Source organism: Lipophrys pholis, assembly GCF_963383615.2.
Source record: "Lipophrys pholis genome assembly, chromosome: 16".
In the NCBI taxonomy this organism is placed as follows: Eukaryota; Metazoa; Chordata; class Actinopteri; order Blenniiformes; family Blenniidae; genus Lipophrys; species Lipophrys pholis.
Genome location: NC_137634.1, coordinates 23,331,313 through 23,357,499, shown reverse-complemented (window position 1 = coordinate 23,357,499; position 26,187 = coordinate 23,331,313). Strand labels below are relative to the sequence as shown.

Below are 26,187 nucleotides of genomic sequence, written 5' to 3'. Positions count from 1 at the left end.
CTGGTAAAATAGTGTCTTAAACCTTTAAATTTAAACTTTAAAATTTCTTTGTCTTGAGGCAGCATATGTGATAAATGTACAGTACATTATGTACCGTGTATATTTTCACAATTACGACCAAAAATGACTCCACTCTCAACATAAAGTCAATTTCAATGATGCCTTCTGTTTCAAAATATTCCCACCACCACACGAAAAAAAAAAAAAAAAAATCTCTTACAGCTTGACTTTGAGACCAATGCTAGATAATACTATAGATATCTTTCATAGCAGCATCACAGAAATGTGTTTTGTTGTTTCAGGTACTCTTCAAATATTTGTATTAACATTTTTTCCTTGAAATTATTACAATTTCATTGGTTTAAAGGCCTGGATCGGAGCCTCTTGCTGGCCAGTTTTGGCACATGGGCATTATGTTTGTCATCCCTGCATTAAGGACTCCATCTTCACCAATGGCTCATAAATCTACATTTTAGTTGTATTGATCTTGATTTTTAACATCATGGAATCAATTTCTCATCACATAGAACCTTTTTTTGGGGGGAACATTTAGATTATTGAGGCAGGTTGTTAATCACTGTTTATTTGTTTTGATCGGTGCGGCCAAGACGTAGATCCGTTCCTAGTGGATTGTGTGTGTGTGTGTGTAACGGCGGACCGGAGCCGCAGCTGTAAACAAGCCGCCACAGACTACAACTCCCATCATGCTCAGCGCGACGCGCGACAAGCTTCAGATTCACACTTTTTCGATTATTTTTAATTTCTGAGCGGGTTTTTTTTTATTTTATTATTGCCGTGAAGATGATTCCGTGGCGGGACTGCGCTGCGTCCACACAGAAATAAAAGTAAAAAGTAAATAATATGCAGGTGCCAGAGCTGAGGCCAAGCACCGCCCCTCCTCCTCCCCCTCCCCCTCCCCCTCCTCCGGCTGCTGGCACCGTAAATGTTATTTATGAATGCCCGCCGCTCACGGGCGTGTGCGCACAGATTCTTCGGTGTTATGTTGAGATAATTACCGGACACCGGACAGTGACTGCAGCCGATGTTTGTGTCGGTCCCGGAGCCCGCCGTGCCCGCTCCGTGCGGTTAAATCCAGGCTTTAATTCATCGCGGTGCGCTCGGTGCAGATAGCGGCGGCGGCGGCGGCGGGCGGAGCGCTGCGTCCTGCTATTTAATAATACTGGGTCAATACACCGAGCACCGCCGCTGTCTGCCGGCCCGCTGCACCCACCGGAGCCGCCTCACCCCGCCACCCCACGAGGTAAGCATGCCACCGGGGCTGTGAGGGGGGGTCGAGCGGCCGCATGTGAGTGTGTGTGGGTGTACGTGTGTCGGTGTGTGTGTGTGTGTGTGAGCTCGGTCGCCCGGGCTCCATCCCGCAGCATCCCGCCGTGTGTTCTCCCCTCACGCCGCTCAGAGAGCCCGGAGGCCGGCCACACGCTCCCACCGCCGCCGCTCTCACCGGCTCGCTGGCGGTGGCTGTGGGCGTGAGTGATGCTGCGGGGAGCCGCGGTTCCGCGGCGGGGCTGCGGGATGGAGGCTGCCGCGGACCGGGAGCATCCGGGCCGATGCTCGCTGGTTTGTTTGTGAAATCACGGCGGCTAACGGAGCTGCTAGCAGCGTTAGCAGCCGTCTGCCCCGGGATGCAGCCGGCCAGGCGGCCGCCGCTCTCCCACCTCCCGGTTGCGGCGCACACCTGCCCGAGCCCTCCGGGAGCTGCGGGCTGTGGAGGAGACACAATACCCGCCCATAGGGTTTGTTTCAGCGAGCAAAATGGCTGAATTTATTGTGCCGACCTTGAGGGTAATAACGACATATTATTTATAGCAGGCAGCTAGCGGGGAGCTCAGGTGAGTTAGCCCGCTGATGTAACCGGCTGCTGGAAATCCCTCAAACCCGAATTATCTCCGTCCTCCGCACCGAGCTAAACCCCGGAATGACAGCGGCTCATTCATTCAGACCTCCGGCAGCAGAGCCGACACACAGCCGCATTAGCGTCCCTCATTGAAAACAATGGGATGCACTAGCCACGAGCTAAAGGCAGCCAGAGATGCCCAGCGGCCTCAGTCAGTCATTCTGTCCGCATCAGAGAGGCTCATCACGGGCTGCACGGCGGCCTCCTGCTCCCTCTCTGCCCCGCTGCGCATCCTTTATGTGCCCTTCCGTCCCAATGGAGTTGTACATCTCTTATGTGTCTCCTTGTCTGTTGTGTGTCGGTCTGTGTCCAATTTTTTTGTCTATTTGTCACCTTGGGTCCATTTGTTGTTTTTGTGTCTCCTTGTTGTTTTGTGTCTGTATGCATTTGTAGCGTGTCTTTTTTAAAAAAAGAATTTGCAGCCACCTTGAGTCCCTTTGGTAGTGATCACCCTGCGTCTCGTCCCCGTGGCCCTGCGTCTCTCGTCCCCGTGGCCCTGCGTCTCTCGTCCCCGTGGCCCTGCGTCTCTCGTACCCGTGGCCCTACGTCTCTCGTACCCGTGGCCCTACGTCTCTCGTACCCGTGGCCCTGCGTCTCTCGTACCCGTGGCCCTACGTCTCGTACCCAAGGCCCTGCCTCTCGTCGTCGTGGCCCTGCGTCTCTCGTTGCCCTGCGTCTCGTCCCCGTGGCCCTGCGTCTCGTCCCCGTGGCCCTGCGTCTCGTCCCCGTGGCCCTGCGTCTCGTCGCACTGGCCCTGCGCCTGTTGTTCGCACTGGCCCTGCGTCTCTTGTTGCTGTGGCCCTGCGTCTCTTGTTGCTGTGGCCCTGCGTCTCATTGCCGTGGCCCTGCGTCTCGTCGCCGTGGCCCTGCATTGTCTCTGTGGGGTCACCCTGCGCTTCCCTTTTCTTTGATGTTCTCATCCAACTCTTGGGGCCCGTCCACACCAAAACGTCATTTCATGTAACACAATAATTTTTGGCCGATCATTCACTCAGCCTGCCGTTTTAGCAGCCTGAAAACACGTTTTTGATTGTAGAAATCTGAAAAGGCCGCCTCGGCTTTGTGAAAAATGATGTCATTGTTCCACCTCTCGACCAGATAACCCTGCGACCCTCTACGCGACCTCACATAACACCGGCCTGCTGCAGGTGGAGCTGCAGAAGCTGCTGACACTAGTTTCTTTACTGGATTTCTCCAATAAGATGAGCAGAAAGTTCCTCTGTCTTCCTCTACATTTTTGTGCTCCCTGTGGCAGAGTTACAGCGCCACCTAAAGGCCTGGCATATGTACTACATCGTTTTGAGCCGCATTCATAGTGTAGACTGAATTTTTTAATTACGGGGAGAATAAATATCGTTTTGGCTGGTGTGGACAGGGCCTTAGTCATTTGATTTTTGAGCATTGTTTCTTCATTGTGCCTTCTGCAACTTAATAGTCAATCTGCACCTTTGCTGCTCTTTGGGTTTGTCTTTCCTGCGATTGCTTCTATTCTGTCCATTTGCAGTCCTTTGTGTATTCCTGCCCAGGAGTACATCTTTGAATCTGTCTCATTCGTGTCTCTTTGCTCTGGTTTGTTTTCCCGTTCTGCTACGTAGTCATTTATTTGTGTCTTTTCATTAAGCTTGCAGTGTTCAGTATATCTTTGCGATTGTTTTTGTTGCAACAAGACAGAAATAAACTGTAGGAATAAAACACTTTTATTAAATTTTTCCCTCACTCTGCTGTCATGTTGCTCATCCATCCATCCATTTTCTCCTGCTTTTTCTGTTTCCGGGTGGCAGTCTGACCACTGTCACCCGGCAGCTCAGCACTGCCACCTAGATCACATTGCACCGATTAAGAACCTTTCCTGCCTGGGGTGAGCCCACAGGAGTGGGACATGAACCCACTACCTTGAGATTGCGAGTCTCATGCTCTACCAACTGAGCTAGGGTTAGGTACCATGTTGCTAATGTATTTCGATTTTGCGTCTGTTTTCTGTCCCGCCACATCTTTCCGGTTAATTTCACCACAGAAATTGTGTTAAACTGTGATTTATTTATTTTTTCCTTTTCTTTTCTTACCTGCTTGTGTCATTTTTCTTCTTCAGGTGTGCCGCAGGTCTGACTGACAATGTCCTTGTGATAGTGGGCGGGGCTTTGTGGCCCTGAGGTGGTCAGGAGGAGGAGCTTCAGCCTTCGCCCCCCCCCCACCCCCCCACCCCCCCCCCCCCCCCACCCTCGTCTCTCCTCGCCGAGAAACCACGCAAACGGACACACAGACGGCAACAGCGCTCCCCTCCCTCCTCCTCCTCGTCTCCCCTCCCCGCCCCCTCCACCACCTCCCCCCTGCCTCCCTCCCCCGGCTCCCCCCTGCTTCCCTGCCACCATGCTGTGGTCACGCTGCTGGTGGACAGACTGAGGACGCAGACTCTGGAAGGCGACCCTGCTCAGCCGGGGGACATTTACCTGGTGAGCCTTGTTCAGATTGCTTCATCACTTCAGGGTTCCTGCAGTTCGTTAGGACATCTTATAAGATATAAACATAAGAATGCAGTGGTGACCATGTGAAATATGTGGAGGGTAATGGGGTTAAAGGTCAACAGTTGAAGTATTTATTCAATCCTGCTCAGTAAAAAAGAGGAATTACAAAGAACTTGATTTCTTTGCATTTCATTACAAGAATCTTAGGAATCTCTCCTGAAGAACTTAAAAACAGACGGGATTCTGTGGTGGAAACCACATCTGCTTCGGTTTGTAGAAATCTCTGCCAGCCCTACCAGAAACCGAAGCTCTTTCCTCAGCAGACAGACTTCAATTCACCTCAGAATAAAACCATGTGCGAGTCTTAAAGAACATTTCAATTTTCAATTTAAATCGCACATTTTAAATTTCAGCTGTGACCAAGCTGCAGTTCCACGAGAATTCCTCTAGGTGTACTGGGCACTGTAGTTCCATTCCATCAATATGTGTAAAATACTGAAATTTTTTTATTTTACCATCCAAAGGCTGCAGCTCGCATTTTACTCAAACTGATCGTTATTTTAATTTATTTGCTTTTGATGTTTTCGTGCAGTTGCAGATAAAGGTGACAGAAGAGGAAAATGTTAATTGTGTATTCTTGTTGTTTTTAGTCCCTGCTGGACCCCAAAACACTGGCAGAGTGCTGGCCCCCTGATGGCTTGATGCCTGGTGAGTGTGTTACTGCATGTCCCATGACGCACCTGCAGAGTCTGTGTTTCAACATTCACGCAACATTTCATGACAAAACGCATCATTTTCGTTTCAGAAAGGTTATGGGTTTAAACTGCAACGTTTTGAAAATGATATTCATTTACACAGATGGCATAAACAAAGAAAATGATGTAGGTAGCATGCCAGGCCACAAGATGGTGCTGTTGTTTTTTGTAATGACACTACACACGTTTGTGCTGTAAACAGTCACAATGGGAGCACATGGACATTCGTATGGATCAGAGGTCTGCAACCTACAGCTCTGGATTTAAAAAAAAAAATGTAACCGCAAAAAAACTTCTTTAAAGAGTCAAAATAACTAAAAGCAGGGAGAAACGGCTGAAATTGCTCAACATGGAAAAAATTATAAAATTGCTAAAATAGCTCTTAAATTAGAGGAACAGGTTAATAAAGAAACAAATAATAAACCAGCTTAAATGGCTTAATTTAATAAAATGTCCAAGAAAAGATGACTTCATTTCTAAATTGTAGTCATAAAACTTTATTAATATCAGTTTTTCTTTTTCTATTTTTTTTTTCTTTTTTAGTCATTTTATATGTAGTTTTATTTGGTGGAAAAAGCCAAAAACGGCTCTCCTGGTCATAAAGGTTGCAGACCCCTGGTATGGACAAAGTTGGCTTGTTATTACTGTGACTGGCAACTGTAATACTACCAAGTCCCAGGAGAATATAGACTGGGACTCATTACACACCTACCGCACATGTGCAGAACAACTATTTACAATGACCGTGATGCGCATGACCTGTAGCAGCGTTTCCCCCATTTCTATGAAGTCAGAGCATTTTCAAAAAGTTGTTGTCAGTGGTTCCGAGCACCGTTGTCGTCTAAATAGTCCCTCACAATGCAACAGAGGTTTTCAGTTTTCACTTGAATATGTTGTCGTATAAACGGGACCTTAAAATGTGTGTTTTTATGTGTGTGTCTACAGAGAGCAGTTACTGGCAGCTCTGCCCTCCCTCCAAGTCCGGCCTCCAGGGGGGGCTGCTGAGCTCTAGTTTCCCCCCCGGCCCCGTGCCGTTGGTGCCCCCCGATGCTCACCTGCAAGAAGGGGCCGACCCCCTGGACGGGGCCCCCTCCCAGCAGCACCGGCCCCTGGCGCCCAGCACCTCCGCCTCCGAGCTGTGTCTGCCTGGAGCGGCGGTGGCGGCGCCCGGCCTCGGCCCCGGGCTCCCTCCTCCTCCTCCCCCACCACCCAAACGTCACTGCCGCTCGCTGTCGGTGCCCGAGGACCTGTCGCGCTGCCGCTACACGTGGCGGCCCAGCGCGTCCCGGGTCTGGACTCCCGTCAGCCGTCAGCAGTGCCACGGCGGGGCAGGGGGCGGCGTTGCTAGCGGGGCGGTGGGTGTGGCGGGGCCAGGGATGGGAGCGGTGGGGGGCGGAGTCTGCCCGCTGCGGGCCCCCAGCTCCTCCCTGAACTCGTCGCTGCACTCTTCGTCCAGCCCCACCTTCTTCAGCCTGGCGCTGTCGCCGGACTCGCCGCTGCCCTGGAGCTTCCCGTGGGACCCCAGTGAGGCGGCGGCGGGGGGCGGAGCCTGCTGCTGCTTCTTCCCCTCTCCGTCATCCTGCTCGTCCTCCCCCTCCCCCCTCCACCCGCCTCCCCCTCCTCAGAGGCGCTTCTCTCTTTCCCCAGTGCTCATCAGGGACTCGGCGGCCTCCACCTTTCTGCCCCCGCCCCCGGTACCCAGCCCGGCGGCAGCAGCGCCCCCTCCTGGCTGTGCTGCCGTGGCCGGGGCGTCGGTGGGGGGCCCAGTGCCCGCCTCGCCCTCGTCGGCCTGCAGCACGCCGTCGTCTCTGCGGCGCAGCCTCCCGCCTCAGCTGCCGCGCTGTCACTCGCAGCCCTGCGACCTGCTGCTGCTCAAACCGGGGCTGAAGAGACGCCGTGACCCCGACCGGCCGTGCGCCCGCCCCGTCCTCGACTTCACCAAGATGACGCAGGTGAGTAAACCAAACGTTCTAGACAGAGACCGAAGCAACACTCAAAACGTTGTTGTTGGCATGTCAGGCCACAAGTAGGCGCTGTAGTTTGTTTTAGGAATGAAACCACACATACGTGTTTTCTAATATGATCTCCTGAATCCTCTGAGTCAAACGGGAAACATCCCAAGATTAAAGACATGATAGTCGATTTATTTAATCTATTTAAAAACCGTCATTTTTATTTCATGCCAAATTTTTAATGGTTGTTGGTGTAAAAAGAAAAAGGAGACCAACTGGTGTGGGAGATCCTGACATCCTTCAGTGTCTGCAGCGTGTTGCACAGGCCATCTGACCGATATGAGAGGTTACAGCTTTTTCTCGATGTAGAGGGAGTTGAACCTGCGATCGCCCTCAGTCAGCTGATCAGATCCTGGAGATAAAGATCTGAGACAGACTTTTTCCAGGATTAAGAGCTGGTTTCACGCTAAGGCTCAAGTGAAAACACAAAGGTTTTGAGAATGGCTGGTCAAAAAATCCATTTATTGATTTAGCGACTTTGTAGCTAAAATGTATTTTTATTTTACAAATTCAAGTTTTCAAGAATTGACTCCAAGCTCGATGTTTTCTTTAAAAAAAATCACCAATTTTTATTTTTTATTGTTTTGGCCAAATCGCCCAGCCCTCGTTTTGGTTGTGTGTTTATACGACAATGTTGTTCAGACGATTTTGAGAACGCTCTGGCTCATTGAAACTGGAAACCTTTTATAAGGAGTTCTTCATTACAGTTATGAATTTAACAGTACCTCTCCAATAAAGTGAAACAACATTTACTCCTCCATCATCTGGATCACATGTGGAGACATTTTATTTCTTGCGAACAGATACTGAGTTTATCAAAACAATGAAGAAAGACGCTTCAGGGGAGCTTCTAATACAGTGAACTGCTCTCTGCGTTAATACATCACCCACTCGTGGCCCTATGAGAAAAATACACTGTGTAAACGAACATCGTTTGAATAAGTTGCAGTTCAAATGCAAATCTTTTTTGAAGCAAAAACACCAATTTCACTGGAAACACTGTCGTGTAAACGGGCCCTGAATTACTGACCTGCGTTTTGACCTGCGAGTTAAAAAAAATTCATAACTTTCCTTTAACATACTTTTTTTTTTGAGTTATTTTGATAAAGTTCTTATGTAAAGTAAAACATATAGTGTGTTTACATGTTTTTCCGATGCATTTGTTTTGAATCGTGTGTCGTGTCGCCCCCTGCAGACGCGCAGCATCGACCCGCAGTGTCTGGAGCGCGGCGGCGGCAGGCTGGCCTGCGGCGGCGACCTCTGCATGGGCATGGAGCCCTTCATGGGGGACTTCCGTGGCTCGTGCTCGCCGGCCGAGTGTCTGGGCCGGACCAGCATCGGGCCGCTGAGCGAGAGCGACGAGGAGTGCCGCGAGGACGACGAGGACGATGAGGACGGGGAGGAGGAGGCGGAGGAGCGCGAGGCGGCGCAGCAGGCGGTGTTCGAGCGGGACTGTACAGAACTGGACTTGAACTTGATAGAAGAAAACTGACGTGTTTGTAAATGAAGGCTGTTCTGTTTCTTTTTATTTTAAAAACCATCCTTGCCCCCCTTTACCCCGCCACCTTCGCCACCAATCAGCAAGGCTCTCAGGAACAACACCTTCTCTCATTGGACGAGCTGATTGACCACGACAGTGATGATCTGGCTACCGGCAACTCTTCCAGCTCGCAGTCTGACGGGGGCGCCGCTCTGCCTGACGCCGCATCGCCACGCCATGATACAAGGTCTAAACAGGAACAGAATAACGTGTGGACGTGTGTGTGTGTGTGTGTGTGTGTGTGTGTGTGTACGTACGTGTGCGCGTGCTAACGGACCTGTAGATGTCTTCATTCTACTTCCGCCTTTCAAAACCCTCAGTCAGGACTGGCAGGACAATGCTAAACGAACCCAAGCCTCATTTCCACCGCGTAGTATTTGCCGGGACGGTAAAGCACAGTGTACCCAGACCCAACTCTGTTGCAAGGTTCCACCACAGAGTACGGTAAAAAAGGTAGGCGGGGTTGTGAATGTAGCGTAACGAAGCAGGTGTGTGACGTCTTCACACACAAGTAAGCGCGAAACCTACGTGCCGCAGCAAGAGGCTACGGTACGACAAAGCGCACCCAGGCCCAACTCTGTCGCGTGGTCCCACCACAGAAAGTACTGTTAAAATGTAGGCGGGGTCGTGAACCACGCTGGGACACGTGGCTTTACCAGGCCGTCCAAGTCGTCCTCTGTGACACGTTGTCATTGTGATCAGCAGCGTCCAGCTCCTGCTGAAGCGCCTCCTGATACTGAGAGGAGCGTCTGCTGTCGGTGTTGCGCGCCGACATTTCAATAAACCCAGTCAACAAAACAACCGGTGAGCACAAAGCGGCGTATGTAAACAACGCAAGGGTTTATGGCCGATGAAATAAGTAAATATTGCGGGCAAGTGGAGAGTGATGATCGTCACAACCAATCAGCAGACGGCTGCGTTGTTGCTCCTCCTCACAGACCCGTTCCTCTGTGCTCGGTACCTCAATGGAGGGGTGACGGAAAATCGCAGTGGTCGTGGTTTCTTTCCGGACCATCCACAACTTTTTCAGTCGGACAGTATGAAAACCCGTCACGCCCTGCGACGCACCGGCTCAGAGTGCGATGGAACCGTGGCTTTTGTTGCTCTGGCGTCCGAGCAAAACCGTGAACCTCCGTTCTCCGTGACCAAAGCTTGGAAAACATTCTCATCCCGAACAGCAGCGTCCAACTCCCGCTGAATCTCCTCCTCTCCTGTTACTGGGTGGAGCGTTGGAACACTGCGGTGCTTTGGAGCGCCGACATTTCAATACACCAAGTTAACAAAACAACCAGTGAGCACAAAGCAGCGCGTGTGAACAGGGTTTATTCAGCCAATGAGCTATAAAGATATTACCATTTGTTGGGAGTGACGATCAGCAGACGGCTGCGTTGATGCTAAACAGAGGGTTTGTGAAAAATTGTCACGATTGGGTACAGTTCCTTCAGTACCAGCCACAGCTTTTGTCATAAACGCACGGAAACCCGTCCCGTACCGCCACATACTGCGCAGTGGAAACAAGACTAAAAGGCAGAAAACCCGAGTCTGCAAGTCTCCATTGAGGGAAAAGAGAACCCGGCTGCAGAGACGGAGACGTTTACAAGTGCTTGTAGGGACACACACACAAATGTTACAAGACAAAACAGTAATCAAGATACACACCTTAAGATCTTGTTCCATCTTTAGCTTCAAAGTACGTACCTTTAAAACATAAATGTATAAAACATGATTTCACCCGACCACTTTATTTAATAGCAGCGAGTTGATCGGAATATCAACACAACCCATCGGAGTGTCCCGACGATGCGTTCAGGGACTTGCGTGATCCCTCCGGGTCGTGATGAGTTCAGGGTTCTCTACGTGGTGACGAGGTCCCCCCGGCACGGCGATGCGTTCAGGGGTCGTTGTAAAGCGTCCCGTCAGACTTGGCCGAGTGCAGCTAGCCACTGATGCTGTCGATCACCGGAGTGTTTGTTCACATTCCTGTTACCGACACACACCTGTAAACACCCCCGACACTGTGTGCGTGTGTGTGTTAAACTATTCAATGAAATTCCCCACTGAAGTCATTTTTCACCTTCAATTCTCTGATGTTTAGTTTGAATGACATTTGTCTCATCTGAAGTGAATTCTGACACTTTAACCCAATGATTTTATTTTCTCATCACGATGACAATAATTTTCCCGCATTCTCTTTCGAAACGTTTTCCGATTTGTGTGTAATTCCAGACTTGTCCAGCAGAGACTGGTTCAATATTGAGCGCGGTTCTTTTTCAGAAATGCACATTTAAAAGCTGTCTCATCTGTGGATGTTTTAAATTCGCCAAATGTTAAGCAAATATTTAAAGAAATGGATTTAAAAAAAAAAAAAAAAAGCAGCAGCACTAAATTTCACCTACCGATATACAGAATAATTGGTTTCCCAAAACACTTTAATTTTGACAGAATTAGATATTTGCATAGAAAAAAACAAATGTCTTTCGAGGGTCAACAGCAAAATAAAAATGACCACTGATTTAACCACTATACTTGCTGCAACACTGGCGTCAAAGCTAACCACAAAACGTACCTAATTTGTCGGTTATGGAAACAAGTAATCATGAAAAACATTTCTTTGCATTTTTAAAATAATGTTTCATAGCTAATAAAAAATTGAAGAAAAACCATTTTGAATTCAAAAATGCTAATCATTCATTATTGTGCACTTTCTGCTTAAAATAACGACTTCCATAAGGAAATTATGATGGGAACTTCTATTGTTTAAATTCTTGCAGATTACCTTTGAAAAAGCTTTTATAATTTTGCAGCAAGATAAATATTGCCCGTTAAGTGACAATTTTTCTTCAATAATTGAGAAATGATCCACCATGTCTCACATTTCAACACGACTCAAAATAACGCTTTTAATATTCAACGCTAATTCACTTCAACACACTTATTTTTGATGACAATCTAAGGAATATAAATTTTTCTCAAAAATGAATGCGACAAAGTGATGAAAGAAGATCGTGACATTTTTTTGTAAAACACACACACACACACACACGGTTTCTCCACTAAACACTTTAAGGACAAGTGTCCTCGTAAGACACATACAAACACAGTGTCCCCCTAATACACGTAAATATGTAGTTTTCACACACTGTCTCTATTATTTACTCAATCTATGTCCTCATAAACCACACACACAGTGTTCCAATAAAACAGTTTTCCAAAATACACGTAATTAATCAGTGTCCTGATGAAACACGTCCACTGTCCTCACATACACATTCTCACACACTCGGTGTCTTCATTATTACTCAAGTAATGTGTCTGCATTAAAAACAAACACACACACACACACACACACATACCCCGTCCTCATAAAACAGTCACGCAGTATCACGTGTCCCTGTAATACACATAAACAAACACACCCCGCCGCCTCAGCGTAAGCCTTAACTGAACCAGTTGTTTTATTCTGTAAATGGAGCCGTTAAAAAGAGGAAAAAAAGAGGAGGAAACGTGTGCTGTAGCTGTTAAATTTTTAGTCCTTCATCATTTTCTGCTGTTTTTTCTTAATATTTCTAATCAGATGTCTGAGTGCGGCGAGGCGTCGTGATGAACGCATCATATTTGAAAAATAATAATAATAATAAAGAAGCGGAGGAGCAGTCGTGTACAGAGTTAGTGGAGAGTCTCGGACATCTCTTGTCTTTTAGAAATGTTTTTTATTGTATGTGATTGAAAAAAAGGAGAAAAAAAAACCCCCACCACATGGCAATTTGAAAAGCAGTTTGTGAATAAATTAAGTTTATTGAGAATTATTTTACAAAGAAAGAAGAAAACTGGAGTCCTGTGTTTATTTTTTATTTTACATCAAGTGCAGCACTGACTTTCTTTCTATGGTACTAAATGATTAGATCAGTTCTCTCTCACATGTTTTGGGCCAAATGTAATAACTTCTGTTTCATCGGAGTTCAGAAGCAGAAAATTACAGCTTTTATATCTTTAACGAAAGATGTGTCTCATCTGCATAGCAGTGGAAGTTAATGTAGCGTTTCCTAATATTCCCTATATGAAGCATGTCCATCCATCCATGTTCTCTCCCACTTGGTGGCAGTATAGAGTCCAGGCCTCCCTGTCCCCACCAACTTCCTCCTCTTCAACTTCCCAGGCCAAGCCAGAGATGTAGGGTACGTCCACATTGTCCCTCCTATCTCCTTAACTATCGACTTTACCTTAACCCCGAGGATGACGTCACGGGGTTAAGGAAAGGTGTTAGAGGGTTTCCTAAAGGAGTTCGTGAAAGGCGATCACGTTAGTGTGGCAGTCGGACAGCACTTTCACTTAGTGACGTCATAATAATGTGACGGCGGCGCAAGTTAGTGACGTCTGCCATGGTGAGGAAAGAACTACAAGTTTCAGAAAATGGACTACAAAGAGTGCATTTGGGTTTTAGATGATTTAAAGTTGTTCAAGGCAGATTATTACTTTGGTAACTTACATGATCTGCTCCCTTTTCCCGACATCGTGAGTTTCCCTGAACGCTCGGATGAGCGGGTCCCTTTAAATGTTGTCGCCGCAAAGAATTGTGGGGCAGCATGAGCTCGCCTCCTTGGATAAAGGAAGCATCAGTGGTTCCTAAGCTAAAGGAAGCAACAAGCCTCCTTTCCTTTGCTTATTGAGAATTCGGACAGTCCTTATCATGGCCGCCACACCAAACACTTCCGGGGTGAAGGAGAAGTCAGGGACAATTCGGATGTACCCATAATCTCCCCAGGGAGTCCTGGCCCGACCTCAGGGCCTCCTCTGAGTTGGATATGCCTGGTGCACCTCTACAGAGAGGCCACCAGGGGGCACCCTAATCAGATGAACCACATCAACTGGCTCCTCTCAATGTTGAGGGGCAGCGGCTCGACTTTGAGGGTACGGAAAAGGACGAGGCCACGCCAGAAGCCTCAGACTCACTCAGACTCCATGTCCACAACCTCCTCTGGAACATGAGAGAAATTCTCATGGAGGTGGGTATTGAAATCATTTGGATCATCGTGGAAGTTTCTGATGAATTTAATTGAAACCAGTTTTTATATTTGTACAGTTTAATGAAGTCTTGAGATGGACAAGGTTTTGACATGTCTCATAATAGTAGAATAACGTTTCAGTATTATGAGCATGACAAAACCTGGTTCTCATTTCAAAAAATCCCAAATGGAAGAGAAAAAAATGTTTTTCACAGATAAATGTTTGGTGGCTTCTGATTAAAATATATATTTAAGACAATTTAGACAAAAAATTATGAGAAATAAGTGGAAAAAGTCCAAAGAAATATTAAAATAAAATTTTAGGGGATTAAAAACAGATTTTCTGAATCAAAGAAAACATATTTTGAAACTAAACTTGTGAAAATTGTCGAATTCTTTTAGAGAAAAAAACAGTTGTTCACATCAGGTTGCTCTTTATTTCTACTGAGGATTCCGACATTCTAAACATTTAAAACATTCAAGCAAAAGACAGAGTAGATAAAAGTAGAGTGTTTCAGTGTCTTTGGCCATAGATAGTTATTAAAATAAATACACAAGAATATGTAGTTAATACACAATTAGCTAAACAGTCATCATAAAAATAAAGATGAGTCAGGAATACAGCTTTATAAAGACGGATTATTAGAAACTGAAATATTCCACGGCAAGTTGATCCGAATCAGTCAAACATCAAAGTGCGGTGAAGAACAGATTCATGTTCCCTACAAAAGAAACGCCGAACCAAAGTAGAGCTTCAGTTCTTCTCTGTGAGGCTGCTCTCTGAGGGGGAGGGGCCCCCGGCTGGCTCTGAGCTGCTGGAGGTGGAGGTGGAGGTGATGGCGGGGGCCGAGGTCACGTTGATGGGGACGATCCTCTCCTTCCCATCAGTCGCCGTCTTCTCGCGCGGTGCCTGGATCTGCAGCCGGCCGGCCACCAGCGAGCAGGTGACGGTCTCGGGGTCGACGCCGTCCGGGAGGTCAAACTCCTGCCTGAACTCCTGGCACCTGTAGGAGTACGAGCCCAGAGGGTCCTCCTTCTTCTTCTCAGAGCGCCCGCTCACCCGCAGCCGGCGGCCCACCTGCACCACCCCACACAAATAAAAACGTTAAGATCAGTTATAAATGAAAACTTTAATATCAGTTATAATGCTATACTGTGTATGTAATATGTAAAGGAGGAACCCCCCTCAGCACTGTTTTGTTTTTTCCTACAAAGTTATTTTATACAAAGGTATATCAATATTTGTTTTAGTGTCAAATCATATTTTAAAAAGTAATTGTATGAGTAAAAAACACATAAAAGTCTACTATTTTGCAATATACAATCGTCTTAATAAAAATAAATGAATAATTCAATATCAATATTTACAAATGTATTAATTTACTCATATTAGAGACAAAATTTCAAGAATAAAGCTATTTTGTGGGCGTACACATTACTTAAAGAGTAAAAGAAATATAGAGAAATAAAGTAGTTTAATGAGTAAATGGACTAAATGGAAAATAAAGAACCCGCCCACCTGTTTGACTGACAGCTCCTCGGGGGAAAACTCCTTGGTGTCCAGACTCAGGGCGAAGTTGCTGCTGTCCCTCCCCAGCTCCTGGAAGGCGATGGGCAGGAAGGTGGTGGAGGAGGAGGAGGAAGAGTGGTCAATCTCCTCGAAGATCTTCTGGTGAAGCCTCTCCATGAACTCCATGCTCTGCCTCATCTCCTGCAGGTGGCGCACCATCTCCTGTTCGATTTGGTAGAAGAGCGGCCTGGTCTCGGGCCACAGGCTGCGGATCGGCCAGTGGAAATCCATGAAAGGCCCCATGGCGACGGGCGTGGTGGTCTGGAAAACGCTGGGACACAACATCCTACGAGAGGCCGATGGGAGGGTTCAGAGGGCCTGTTTCTGTCAGTCTGCGGCTGTCTCTGTCTGTCTGTGCCTGTCGGACTTCTGGCTCCTGTTTATATACAGTCACACACCAACACCCCCCACCACCCGAACGTTCCAGCAGCGTCCTGTGTGTGTGTGTGTGTGTGTGTGTGTGTGTGTGTGTGTGTGTGTGTGTGTGTGTGTGTGTGTACCCGCTTTATAAAGACCATGACTAAGTGTCTTGCCGCAGAAATAGAACAAAGCTGAGACTACTGGCATGTGGCAGCTGGACACGAACGCACACACACACACACACTCAAGTTTGTTTTGCCGTCCTTCCGAGGACCATTGGCCAATAAAAACAAGGCAGTGTAATTGTAAAAGACATTGAAATCAGTATAAAAAAGAAGCAAATTAAGAGAATGATGAAAATACAAAATAAATAATCTAACAAAACAAAACTTTCACAGTCAAGTCACAAAAACCTGTGATTAAAAACCTGTCATTTTAAAAAGAAACCGGCATATTGAGAATATACAAGTTTTAACGATAACATAGTAACTCACCATTAGAAATACAGTTTAATCAAATTAAACTGCAATTATTATGAAGTTAACCAAAATCAAAAAAACACTTTCTAATGAGTAAAATGTAAAAAATGAAACAAAAAAAAGGAAATTACAATTTACACAACAACATTCACACTTTGGGAACATTTACAGTCACCAGCTAAACTGAAACACATTTTTTTTTAGACTGTGGGAGGAAACACACAGGAAAAATGATTTGAAAACTGCCATTTACTTTACAGTGTATAACATCTGAAACAAGTAGTAGTCTCTTTGTGTCATAGAAAAATAACAGCTAAATAATTAAAATATGAGTAGAGTATGCAATAAACTGTGAAATACCACTGATCGTTGTGTGGTTTAAAGTTAATTCAAAATTCTTTAATTTATGTTGCATTTTTGACAGAGATAAGCTTTTCCACCGGTCCCTGACTTGAGCTTTTCCATGTTTATGTACATGTATGGTGAGTATAAAACTTTTTAAAAGTCTGGGTGAAGACCTGAGGTAAAGTCGTGACCTGTCGATAAATGATGTCAGTGAATTCTTCAGGAATTACTGGGGCTCCAGGTTTAGTCCCTGAGGAACTCACTGAGCTCATTGCCGTCGTCTCTATTTCTGTCACTCCTCCCGCCCTCACGCTATCAGCCAATCACAGCACTCCTTGGCTATTTTCAGCCAATGACACACGACCTGGGCAACAGGGGGGTGGAGCCACCAAAGCTTTTTCTGTTGTCTGATCAGTGGATGTCTTCACATTTTGATTTTAATGAACGTGACTCGTGTTAATGGGTTTAAAGAAGTGTGTGACGTGCTGTAGAATGTGTTTACGCATCAAACAGGAATAAAAATACAAAAGACGATGTAACGCGTGCCAATGCACTCCGCTTGACATGGGTTAAGTTGGGTGGTTGTCATTTCATTCGGTATGTGGGGGATTAGCTCAAATGGTAGAGCGCTCGCTTAGCATGCGAGAGGTAGCGGGATCGATGCCCGCATCCTCCAGTATTTTGTTTCCTCATTTTTATATTTGAGGATGAGGAAAATAATTCACATTACACACAACAGATATAACATTGTCAGGCCCAGCATTTCATTTTGGTTTATTACTTCATGTAGGACAAAATCACCTGTTATATATGTATATACTGTATATATAGCTGCACATCCTCTGTGACGCCAGCAGGAGGCGTACTCACCTCCCTGTATGGATACACACGCACACAAACACATTGAGATAAACACACTCTACAGTTTCTCTATAACTATATTACTTCTTTAAACCTATTATGTGCTACAGTGATGCATGAAATAGACATCCAACCACAAGTTGTTTTTGTTTTTTTTTAAATCTGTTTGGAGTTTGCCTGTTGTTCCTGTGCATGGACTTTAAGATAAGATAAGATATCCCTTTATTTATCTCACATGTGGAAAAATTTGCAGTGGTACAACAGGATAGTAAAGAGAAAGAAGCACACATAACAGAAACTAAAAAAAGCAGATAAAAATACAATATAATAAAAAATATGCACACAGTGCCTATAAGTGTGGACATGTACAGAATATGGGAGTGGATGTATTGCACATAGTAAGTACGTTTTTATAGATTATTATAGTTATTGCACCACTTATTGCACTGTTGGAGTGGAGTGATATTGTCCGGTTGTGGTGTGCAGTGGTCTACTGGGAGCAGGCTTGGTTGAAGAGTCTGACTGCAGCAGGGAGGAAGGACCGGCGGAGTCTCTCCTTCAGACACCGCGGGTGGCGAAGCCTGTCACTGAAGGAGCTGCCCAGTGATGTGACGGTACCATGTAGGGGGTGGGAGACGGTCTCCATCAGGGATGAAAGCTTCTTCAACATCCTCCTGTCTCCCACCACCTCCACAGGGTCCAGGGGGGGCAGCCCAGGACAGAGCTGGCCTTCCTCACCAGTTTGTTCAGTTTGTTCCTGTCTGCAGCCGGAGTGCTGCTGCTCCAGCAGACCACTCCATAGAAAATGGCTGATGCCACCACTGGGTCATAAAAGGTCCTCAGGAGCGCCCCCTGCACTCCAAAGGACCTGAGTCTCCGCAGCACATGGAGTCTGCTCTGGCCCTTCTTGTAGAGAGCTTGTGTGTTGTCAGACCAGTCCAGTTTATTGTCCAGATGAACACCCAGCTACTTATAAGAGTCCACTATCTCAATGTCCTTTCCCTGAATGTTCACCGGTGTGGGGGGAGTGGGTCTCTGCCTGCGGAAGTCCACCACCAGCTCTTTGGTTTTACCCGCATTGATCTGTCCACAAAGTCCAGGTTGAGTTCTCTGTACTCCCCCTCGTCGTCGTTGGTGATGAGGCCGACGATGGCGGAGTCGTCAGAGAACTTCTGCAGGTGACAGGTGGATGTGTTGTGGGAGAAGTCTGCAGTGTAGAGGGTGAAGAGGAAGGGAGCCAGGACCGTCCCCTGTGGAGCCTCCGTACTGCAGATGACCAGGTCAGACACACCGTCCCATGTCCTCACAAACTGTGGCCGGTCGGTCAGATAGTCCAGGAGCCAGGATGTGAGGTGAGGGGCGACTCCAGTGTGCTGCAGCTTGTCCCCCAGAAGTGTGGGCTGGATGGTGCTGAAAGCACTGGAGAAATCATAGAACATGATCCTCACAGTGCTCCCAGCCCTCTCCAGGTGAGAGAGAGATCTCTCCATGAGGTAGAGGATGGCGTCCTCCACCATGATGCCTGGCTGGTAGGCGAACTGCAGCTGGTCCATCGATGAGCTCACCAGGGGGCGCAGATGGACAGCTGGTGATGGTGATTGCAGCGGGATGGAATGGGTCGGGGGAGGGGCGGATGGCTGTTCAAATCTGTTGAAGAAAATGTTCAGATCATTCACCCACTCCTGGTCCCGAACCAGCTTGGTGTTTGAGTCCTTGTGACCCGAGATCGCTTTCAGGTCCTTCCAGACTCCACTGAGATTCCGCTGCTGCAGCTGTTCCTCCATCTTCCTCCTGTAGCTGCTTTTCCCCTCCCTGATCTTCTTTCCCAGCTCTCTCTGCACAGTCCTCATCTCCTCCCTGTCGTTTGATTCAAAGGCCTTCCTTTTGTCCTTGAGGACGGCCCTTATCTCAGGAGTGATCCACGGTTTGCTGTTGGCAAAACAGCGTATGGTCTTGGTGGGTACCGTGTAATCCACACAGAAGTTTATGTAGTCTGTGATGCAGTTTGTGAGGCCGTCGATGTCCTCCCCGTGGTCCTCATAGAACACTTCCCATGCAGTTGTCTCAAAACAGTCTTTGAGAGCCTCTTCTGCCTCATCGGACCAGATTTTAATGGTGCGGGTCACATCTGGTTGTCTGTGTACCAGAGTTTTGTACACAGGCAGGAGGTGCACAAGGTTGTGATCTGATCGGCCAAGGGGAGGGAGAGGAGATGAGGTGTATGCCCCCTTGGTGTTGGCATAGAAAAGGTCCAGTATTTTATTGTCTCTGGTGCAGCAGGTGACATATTGTTAGAAGGTGGGCAGGGTAGAAGGAGGAGAGGCATGATTACAGTCACCAGTGATGAGGAGGAGAGCCTGCGGGTGGTGTGTCTGCAGCCTGTTTGTGAGCGAGTGCAGGACATCACACGCTGCGTGGGCGTTAGCAGAGGGGGGAACGTATGCAGTTATCGCGATAACGTGCGAGAATTCCCGCGGCAGGTAATACGGCCTCATGCTAACCGCTAACAGTTCAATGTCCTTACAGCAGAGTTCCTCTTTAACAGTGATGTGCCCGGGATTACACCATCTATCGTTCACAAACACTGCCAGCCCTCCTCCTTTCCTCTTACCACTCTCCTTTGTCCTGTCTGCCCGTGTCAGTTGGAAACCATCCAGCGTAACGTTCGAGTCCGGTGTTAGCTCCGTTAGCCAGGTCTCCGTGAATAGCATCAGGCTACATTCCCGATATTCCCTCTGATGCCGGGTTAGCGCCGCGAGCATGTCCATCTTGTTCGTAAGGGATCTTTTCTCCTGATAAACCGGTTTCCTCAGTCCTTTACTCATGTATTTGTGGTTAATTGTTGACTTCATAGCCTCGATGTATTAAAGGTGTGGGCGCAAACTTAATTTTGCCTGCACACATTTGTGGGACCAGCTGAGCATAGCGAGGATTGTTTTTCTAAGATGCACAACACAACACCCCCAATGCATTCCTCAGCCTTTATTTATATTGAATATTCAACATGTGCGCTAGATAATATTTAAAATATTCAAAGGAGAATGTGAGATGAGTGTCCAAGGCACAAAACACTCCCTGAAGGAATAAAGAACACCTCGACCTCTGAATCAAAGGAAAAAACACCCAGACCCCCTGAATCAGAGAGAAACAAAACACCTGCTGAATCAAGAGAAAAGGCCTGAATCGCCTGTTTGACCTTCATTGAAATCTGTGGTCACGCAGACTGAAGATTGTAGACCAGGGGTCTCCAACCCTGGTCCTCGAGGGCCCCTGTCCTGCATGTTTTAGTTTTCTCCCTGCTTCAGCATACCTGAATCTAATGATGATGTCATCACCAAGGTTGTGAAAAAGCCCAATAACGAGCCCTTCATTGCATTCAGGTGTGCTGCAACTGAGAGAGAGCTAAAACATGCAGGACAGGAGTCCTCGAGGACCGAGGTTGGGGATCCCTGTTGTATGGGTTGCAGTTCTGTGGATGAGTTGTCCGTTCACCCAGACTGAAGCCACGCTGTCTCTCTCACAGGGAGTATTTGATGGCGTGGACCCCCTCGATGATGGTGTGGCGTCTGTCTGCAGACGGCAGGATGTCAGTGGTCGGGGCCTGGGATACGGCGAGCGGGGCGCAGCAACAGCCCAATGTGGCGTCCTCCACATATTGACGAATCAGGAACCGCAGCTGCTGGTTCTCTCGGCACAGGTTGTCCCTGTGCTGCAGCGCCGCTTGTCTCTGCAGTATGGCGGCTTTCAGGGGCGCCGTCAGTGCCTGCAGAAGGACACGTTATGGACATGTCAGAGACGCCACACGGTCTTCCTGGACACTGTTTTCAACACATTGTCGTGTACAGTGTTTCTGAAAGGTTTTCACTTGAAACGTTGGCGTGTAAACAGTCTGTCTCACCTGTTGGGAATCCTCTTTGGGCCGAGACGATGGCGGCCATGAAATATTAGGTTTGTTTTCCAGCTTGCAGCAGATTTCTGCCACACGGAGAACCGTCTCCCCCTGGAAGAGCAGAAGAATAATAAGCACACACACACACACACACACACACACACACACACACACACACACACACACACACACACACACACACACACACACATACACACCTTTTTGATGGCGGCCTGTAGTCTCTTGCTGGCGCCGTCCCCCTGGACGGTGAGCCTGGTGAGCCGCTTCTTCGCCTCGCCGCGAGTTTGGTTCAGCCAATCCTGAAGCTCGTGACACTTTCTGTTCACCTCGTCTCGCGCGGTCTTCAGGTCTTCTAAATGCGACTTGTTCTCCGACTTCACCCTGACCAGCTCCTCCTTCAGATGGTGGGTGGTGGCCTGATGGAGCGAGGGAACAAAGATGTTTTCAGACGTTTGACTGATGATTACAGCTTCAAATTTACACGGCAACATTTTGAAAACGATGTCCGTTTACAAGCAAATGGCGGAAATGCTGAAAATAATCCAGTTTTCATGTTGGGCCAGTAGTGGGTGCACATGCAGCAGAGAACAACACGCTATAATCATTAGCAACGGGAGAACAGGGACATTCTAGTAGACAGACGACCAAGTTAAATTGATATTACGGTGACTGTCAAAATAAAAGTACCAAGTCCAGGAGAATCTGGACTGGGAGTCATGACACCACAGAGGAAACATTATTCTGATTGTCCATCTACTGAGCATGTGCAGAAGAATTATTATTAACACAGGTGTGGAGCGGAGCAGCAGCGTTTCCGCCGTCTACACAGCGACGAAGCCCGAGCGTTTTTCAAAATGTTCCACCTTGAGAGTCATTTCCAAGCACCGTTATTGTGAAAACGGACACCCAGAATGCAACAAACATTTTACATTTCCATTTGAAATCATTGCCGTTTAAACAGAACCTCAGAGTGACTGTGCTGAGGTCTGTGAGAGCGCGGCGCCACTGACCCGCAGCCTTTCTATGTTCTTCCTGCTGCGGTTGTTCTTTTCCGTTTTCGTCGAGAGCGTTGTTATGAGATTATCTATGACCAACAGCTTCTTCTTCAGAGCCGTCTGGTCGTCTACTTCGTCCGGCATCAGGTTGAAGTCTTCATGGTGTACCTGTCCACAAGGGGGCAGGAGAGCGAACAGTGAAACACTCCCGAGCCAGTGCACAGGGTGGCACCTCGTCCAAAGAGCGTACGAACTCTACCTGGCAGTCGTCGTAGACTTGCTGGATGCGGATCTTCTCCTCCTCGTGACTCCGCTCCGTGGAAAGCATCAGACTCTGTATTCTGTCCTGCTGCTTTTGAATGTCAGCCAGTGTCTGCTTCCTGAAACACACCGCAGGAAGTTCATGCATCGACACGTCGTTACAGCAGCAAGCAGACTCACTGGCTTCTACACAGTCAGTCAACGTCGCTTTATTTGCCTTTTTTAACTCTCTAAAGTTATTGGTTCAGTTAGACTTAAATATAGAGGCAGTGAATAGTCTCATACTTCTGAGCAGTTTTGTACATCACTGTGGCGAGCCTCCAGGGGGCGCAATTTACCTTTCAGAGCTGAGCGTGGAGCGGGTGCGCTCCAAGATGTCCTCCCAGTGCTGTTCAAGACTTCTCAGTCGTTTGTCCTGCTGCGCCTGCAGACGCTCTAAGTGCTGCACGTGAGCATACCGCGCTTGAGCTAGCTGAAGCTCCGCCTCCCGCTGCTCCTGCAACATTTTCTGCAACGCAGAACAAACCACAGAGTTAAACAGTCAATGGCAATGAAATGGACTGGCGTTCGAGGACCTCGTTTAATACCTAGAAAAGTAGTGAATGTCTGGTAAATGCCTGGAAAATGTCACATAATTACAACAGCTGCTCATTTGGGGGCGCTGTTGCCCGAAACAAACACTGACCAAAGAGGAAGTAAAGAAGAAACTCGACTCATTGATTGGTCCGGACTGAAACCAGAAGTCCCGCCGCTTTAGCCTGTGGTGGCTAGGCTAGTTAGCGCGTGGCTAATGGGTAGCCACAAACAACTGCGATATCTCGTCTTCAGACCAGATATCAATGAGTCTTTTTCACTACTTCTTCCTCACTAGTCCACGTCTGCCCAGGAGATATTTTACCACTTTTTCTTTCTGCGTCTTCTTCATCTGATTCGCGCAGTGAGCTTTGTTTGTTTACTACCCAGAATGCATTGCACACTACATCACGTCCTCTCGCTAGAAAGACCATTTTTAACTGAACCTAGATCGATGTTTTCAAGGGGACCAGAGATCGCTTGTTAGCTCTGGTTCAGAGTTCATTTTTACCCCAAGAGAACTCCAGTCCGGACCAAACAGGGGAATGTGAACACATCTTAAGTCTCAGAGCAGCTTTTGGACTTTTTGAGGCGACAGGACACACCACATATGTGGCATCACCGTAGAACCTGACCCTGGTTTTCGCCATTTTTAGAACAACGCCCTGAAAGAACAATCTCACCTCTATGACACTGTCGTTCTCGTCCAGCTGCTTCTCAAACATCTGCCTGTACGCGGTGGCCTCGGCCTGCAGCTCCGTCCCACGGGTCTGACGGAGGATCGTCCTCCATACCTCCATGAGCTTTAGCCGGTTCACCGCAGTGTTCCTCTCCTCCTTCTGCAGTTTGTCCTGCACCCAACATGGAGAAGTTAACACAGACATTGGAGGAGCTGCTGAAAAGTACCGTCAGCGATGGACTCATAAAACCATTGTCTGCACCTTAAGGAACAGTGTGAGCAGCTTCTCCTTCTGGATCATCTCGTCCACGGCCCGAGCTTTCTTCTCCAGCGGAACCGGTCCGCCCTCCGCAGACTTCCCACCTTTCTTTGGCATTCTCTGTCTTACACACACACGATTATCATACTACAGAAGACTGACATCCAGATTACTGATGGATTAGAAAATGAATAACCAGACTATTGATCATAAGTTAACTATTACCAATGCAGATTATTCATTTTATAGAAATATAACGTCACTCAACCCCCCCCCCCTAAGTGTGTTAGTGTGTGAGTGTCTGTGTGAGTGTCTGTGTCTGTGTCTGTGTTTGTGTCGGGGTGGGGGTGGGTGTGGGTGTGGGGGTGGGTGTCTGTGCGGGGGGAAGGTGGGAGTGTGGGTGTATCTTTCAAGATCGGAGGAAGAATCATGGGGCGGGAAAGTGGGGGGTGGGATATGAGGCTCCTGGGGGTGAAGAGTTGACTGTCCTCCGACAGGGGCCTGTTCGGGCCTTCATTTTTCCGGGTCTGAGGGCGGGGCTGGTCCGGGGCGCGGCGGCTGGGACCATCTCTGCCTTGCCGGCTTGGGGGGGGGGGGGGGGTGGGTGGGCCGGCTTCCGGGGGTGCGGCGGGCCTCGCCGCCGGGGTTGGGGGGGCTTTCGGCCCGCTCGGCCCGGGAGCCCTGCTCCGGCCTTTTCTCGGCTTGGCGGATTGGGTCAGGGCCTGGGGCCCTGTGCCCTTTATCCTTCTCCCGTGGGCTCCTCTTGCCTGGGGGGGGATTCCTCTCTGCATTCTCCATCTGGTGCTTCTGGGCGGGGGCGTGGCTCTCTGCTGGGGTGGCAATGTCTGGGCCCGATGGCCTCGGGCCCCGGGGTGTCGCTACAGGCCCCCCCACAACAGTTCCGGCCACACCCAGTGGACAAACCACACACACACACACACACACACACACACACACACACACACACACACACACACACACACACACACACACACACACACACACACACACACACACACACACACACACTTCCACTCCTCACGAAAGGTGCTTCTGAAGTTGCTTGTTCTCTGTCATCATTTGCTCAAACTCAAATCATGTTCCTCTTTTGTTGTTGCCTCTTTGTTAATTCATGTTCCTGCTTCACGTTACTGTCTAGATAGAGCTGCTCAGGCTGGTTAATCTAAGAAATCATCTTACTGTCTAGATAGAGCTGCTCAGGCTGGTTAATCTAAGAAATCATCTTACTGTCTAGATAGAGCTACTCAGGCTGGTTAATCTAAGAAATCATCTTACTGTCTAGATAGAGCTACTCAGGCTGGTTAATCTAAGAAATCATCTTACTGTCTAGCTAGAGCTGCTCGGGCTGGTTTAATCTAGAAAATCTCGTTACTGTCTAGACAGAGCTGCTCAGGCTGGTTAATCTAAGAAATCATCTTACTGTCTAGATAGAGCTGCTCAGGCTGGTTAATCTAAGAAATCATCTTACTGTCTAGCTAGAGCTGCTCGGGCTGGTTTAATCTAGAAAATCTCGTTCCTGTCTAGACAGAGCTGCTCAGGCTGGTTAATCTAAGAAATCATCTTACTGTCTAGATAGAGCTGCTCAGGCTGGTTTAATCTAATAACAGTTGTAAAGTATTTGGATCAGTGTGATCACTGCAAATAATATATGTAACACAACAAGGGTATTGTATGTTATCCCTTCCCCCTCCCCCCCTCCCCCCCTCCCCTCAACCTCTCTTCTCTTCTCTCTCTCTTTGTGCGTTCCCCCCCTGTCATGTACAGCAGCCATGCCAACTTCTAATAAAGCAGCAGCAGGAGGAGACTCCAGGTCTCTCCATGTTGCAAGAGCAAAAACTGTTCTGACTCCGAAGGCTCTCAATTACATCATATTGTTGGCCCAAGCTGCCGAACAGGACAAAGGAAAAAAAAAAAAAAAGAAATATGACGTCAATATGATTCGTTTATCGGCTGTACATTGAGTTGATTTTGATCAGATTATTGATAGTTTAAGTTATATATAAGCAGTGTTGCCACAGTTACCTTGAAGAAATAATCTGTTTACTGATTAGTAGTTACTCCTTCAAAAGTAATTTAGTTACTACACTGATTATTTGTTTTTAAAAGTAACTAAGTTAGATTACAAGTTACTCTTTGGTTACTTTCAGCTGCCGACAACACCCCCATGGCTTCAACATAAAAATGAAA

The 26,187-nt window shown here is 47.7% G+C and overlaps 2 protein-coding genes across 2 annotated transcripts; one reads left to right on the top strand and one right to left on the bottom strand.

Annotated features, from left to right (window-relative positions):
- Window positions 1–5,032: 5,032 nt before the first annotated feature.
- fam53c (family with sequence similarity 53 member C) lies at window positions 5,033–9,228 on the top strand. Its single transcript, XM_080483614.1, has 3 exons — window positions 5,033–5,085; window positions 6,078–7,084; window positions 8,340–9,228. Exons 1-3 carry the CDS (start codon window positions 5,079–5,081, stop codon window positions 8,634–8,636), a joined length of 1,311 nt encoding a protein of 436 aa, XP_080339740.1. The 5' UTR covers window positions 5,033–5,078; the 3' UTR covers window positions 8,637–9,228.
- Window positions 9,229–9,411: 183 nt separating this feature from the next.
- Window positions 9,412–15,755, bottom strand: hspb9l (heat shock protein, alpha-crystallin-related, b9-like). Its single transcript, XM_080483615.1, has 2 exons — window positions 15,207–15,755; window positions 9,412–14,765 (listed from the first exon to the last, which is right to left on the bottom strand). The coding sequence occupies exons 1-2, from the start codon at window positions 15,540–15,542 to the stop codon at window positions 14,442–14,444; spliced, it is 660 nt and encodes a 219-aa protein (XP_080339741.1). The 5' UTR covers window positions 15,543–15,755; the 3' UTR covers window positions 9,412–14,441.
- Window positions 15,756–26,187: the final 10,432 nt, after the last annotated feature.

What these genes read in the sequence shown, in the direction of transcription:
- hspb9l (XM_080483615.1), bottom strand. Translation starts at nt 15,542, where the DNA reads ATGTTGTGTCCCAGCGTTTTCCAGACCACCACGCCCGTCGCCATGGGG. An exon ending in AGGAGCTGTCAGTCAAACAG is followed by an intron (nt 14,766 to 15,206) that starts GTGGGCGGGTTC and finishes GGGGTGGTGCAG; the next exon opens with GTGGGCCGCCGGCTGCGGGT.
- fam53c (XM_080483614.1), top strand. An exon ending in ACTTCACCAAGATGACGCAG is followed by an intron (nt 7,085 to 8,339) that starts GTGAGTAAACCA and finishes CGCCCCCTGCAG; the next exon opens with ACGCGCAGCATCGACCCGCA.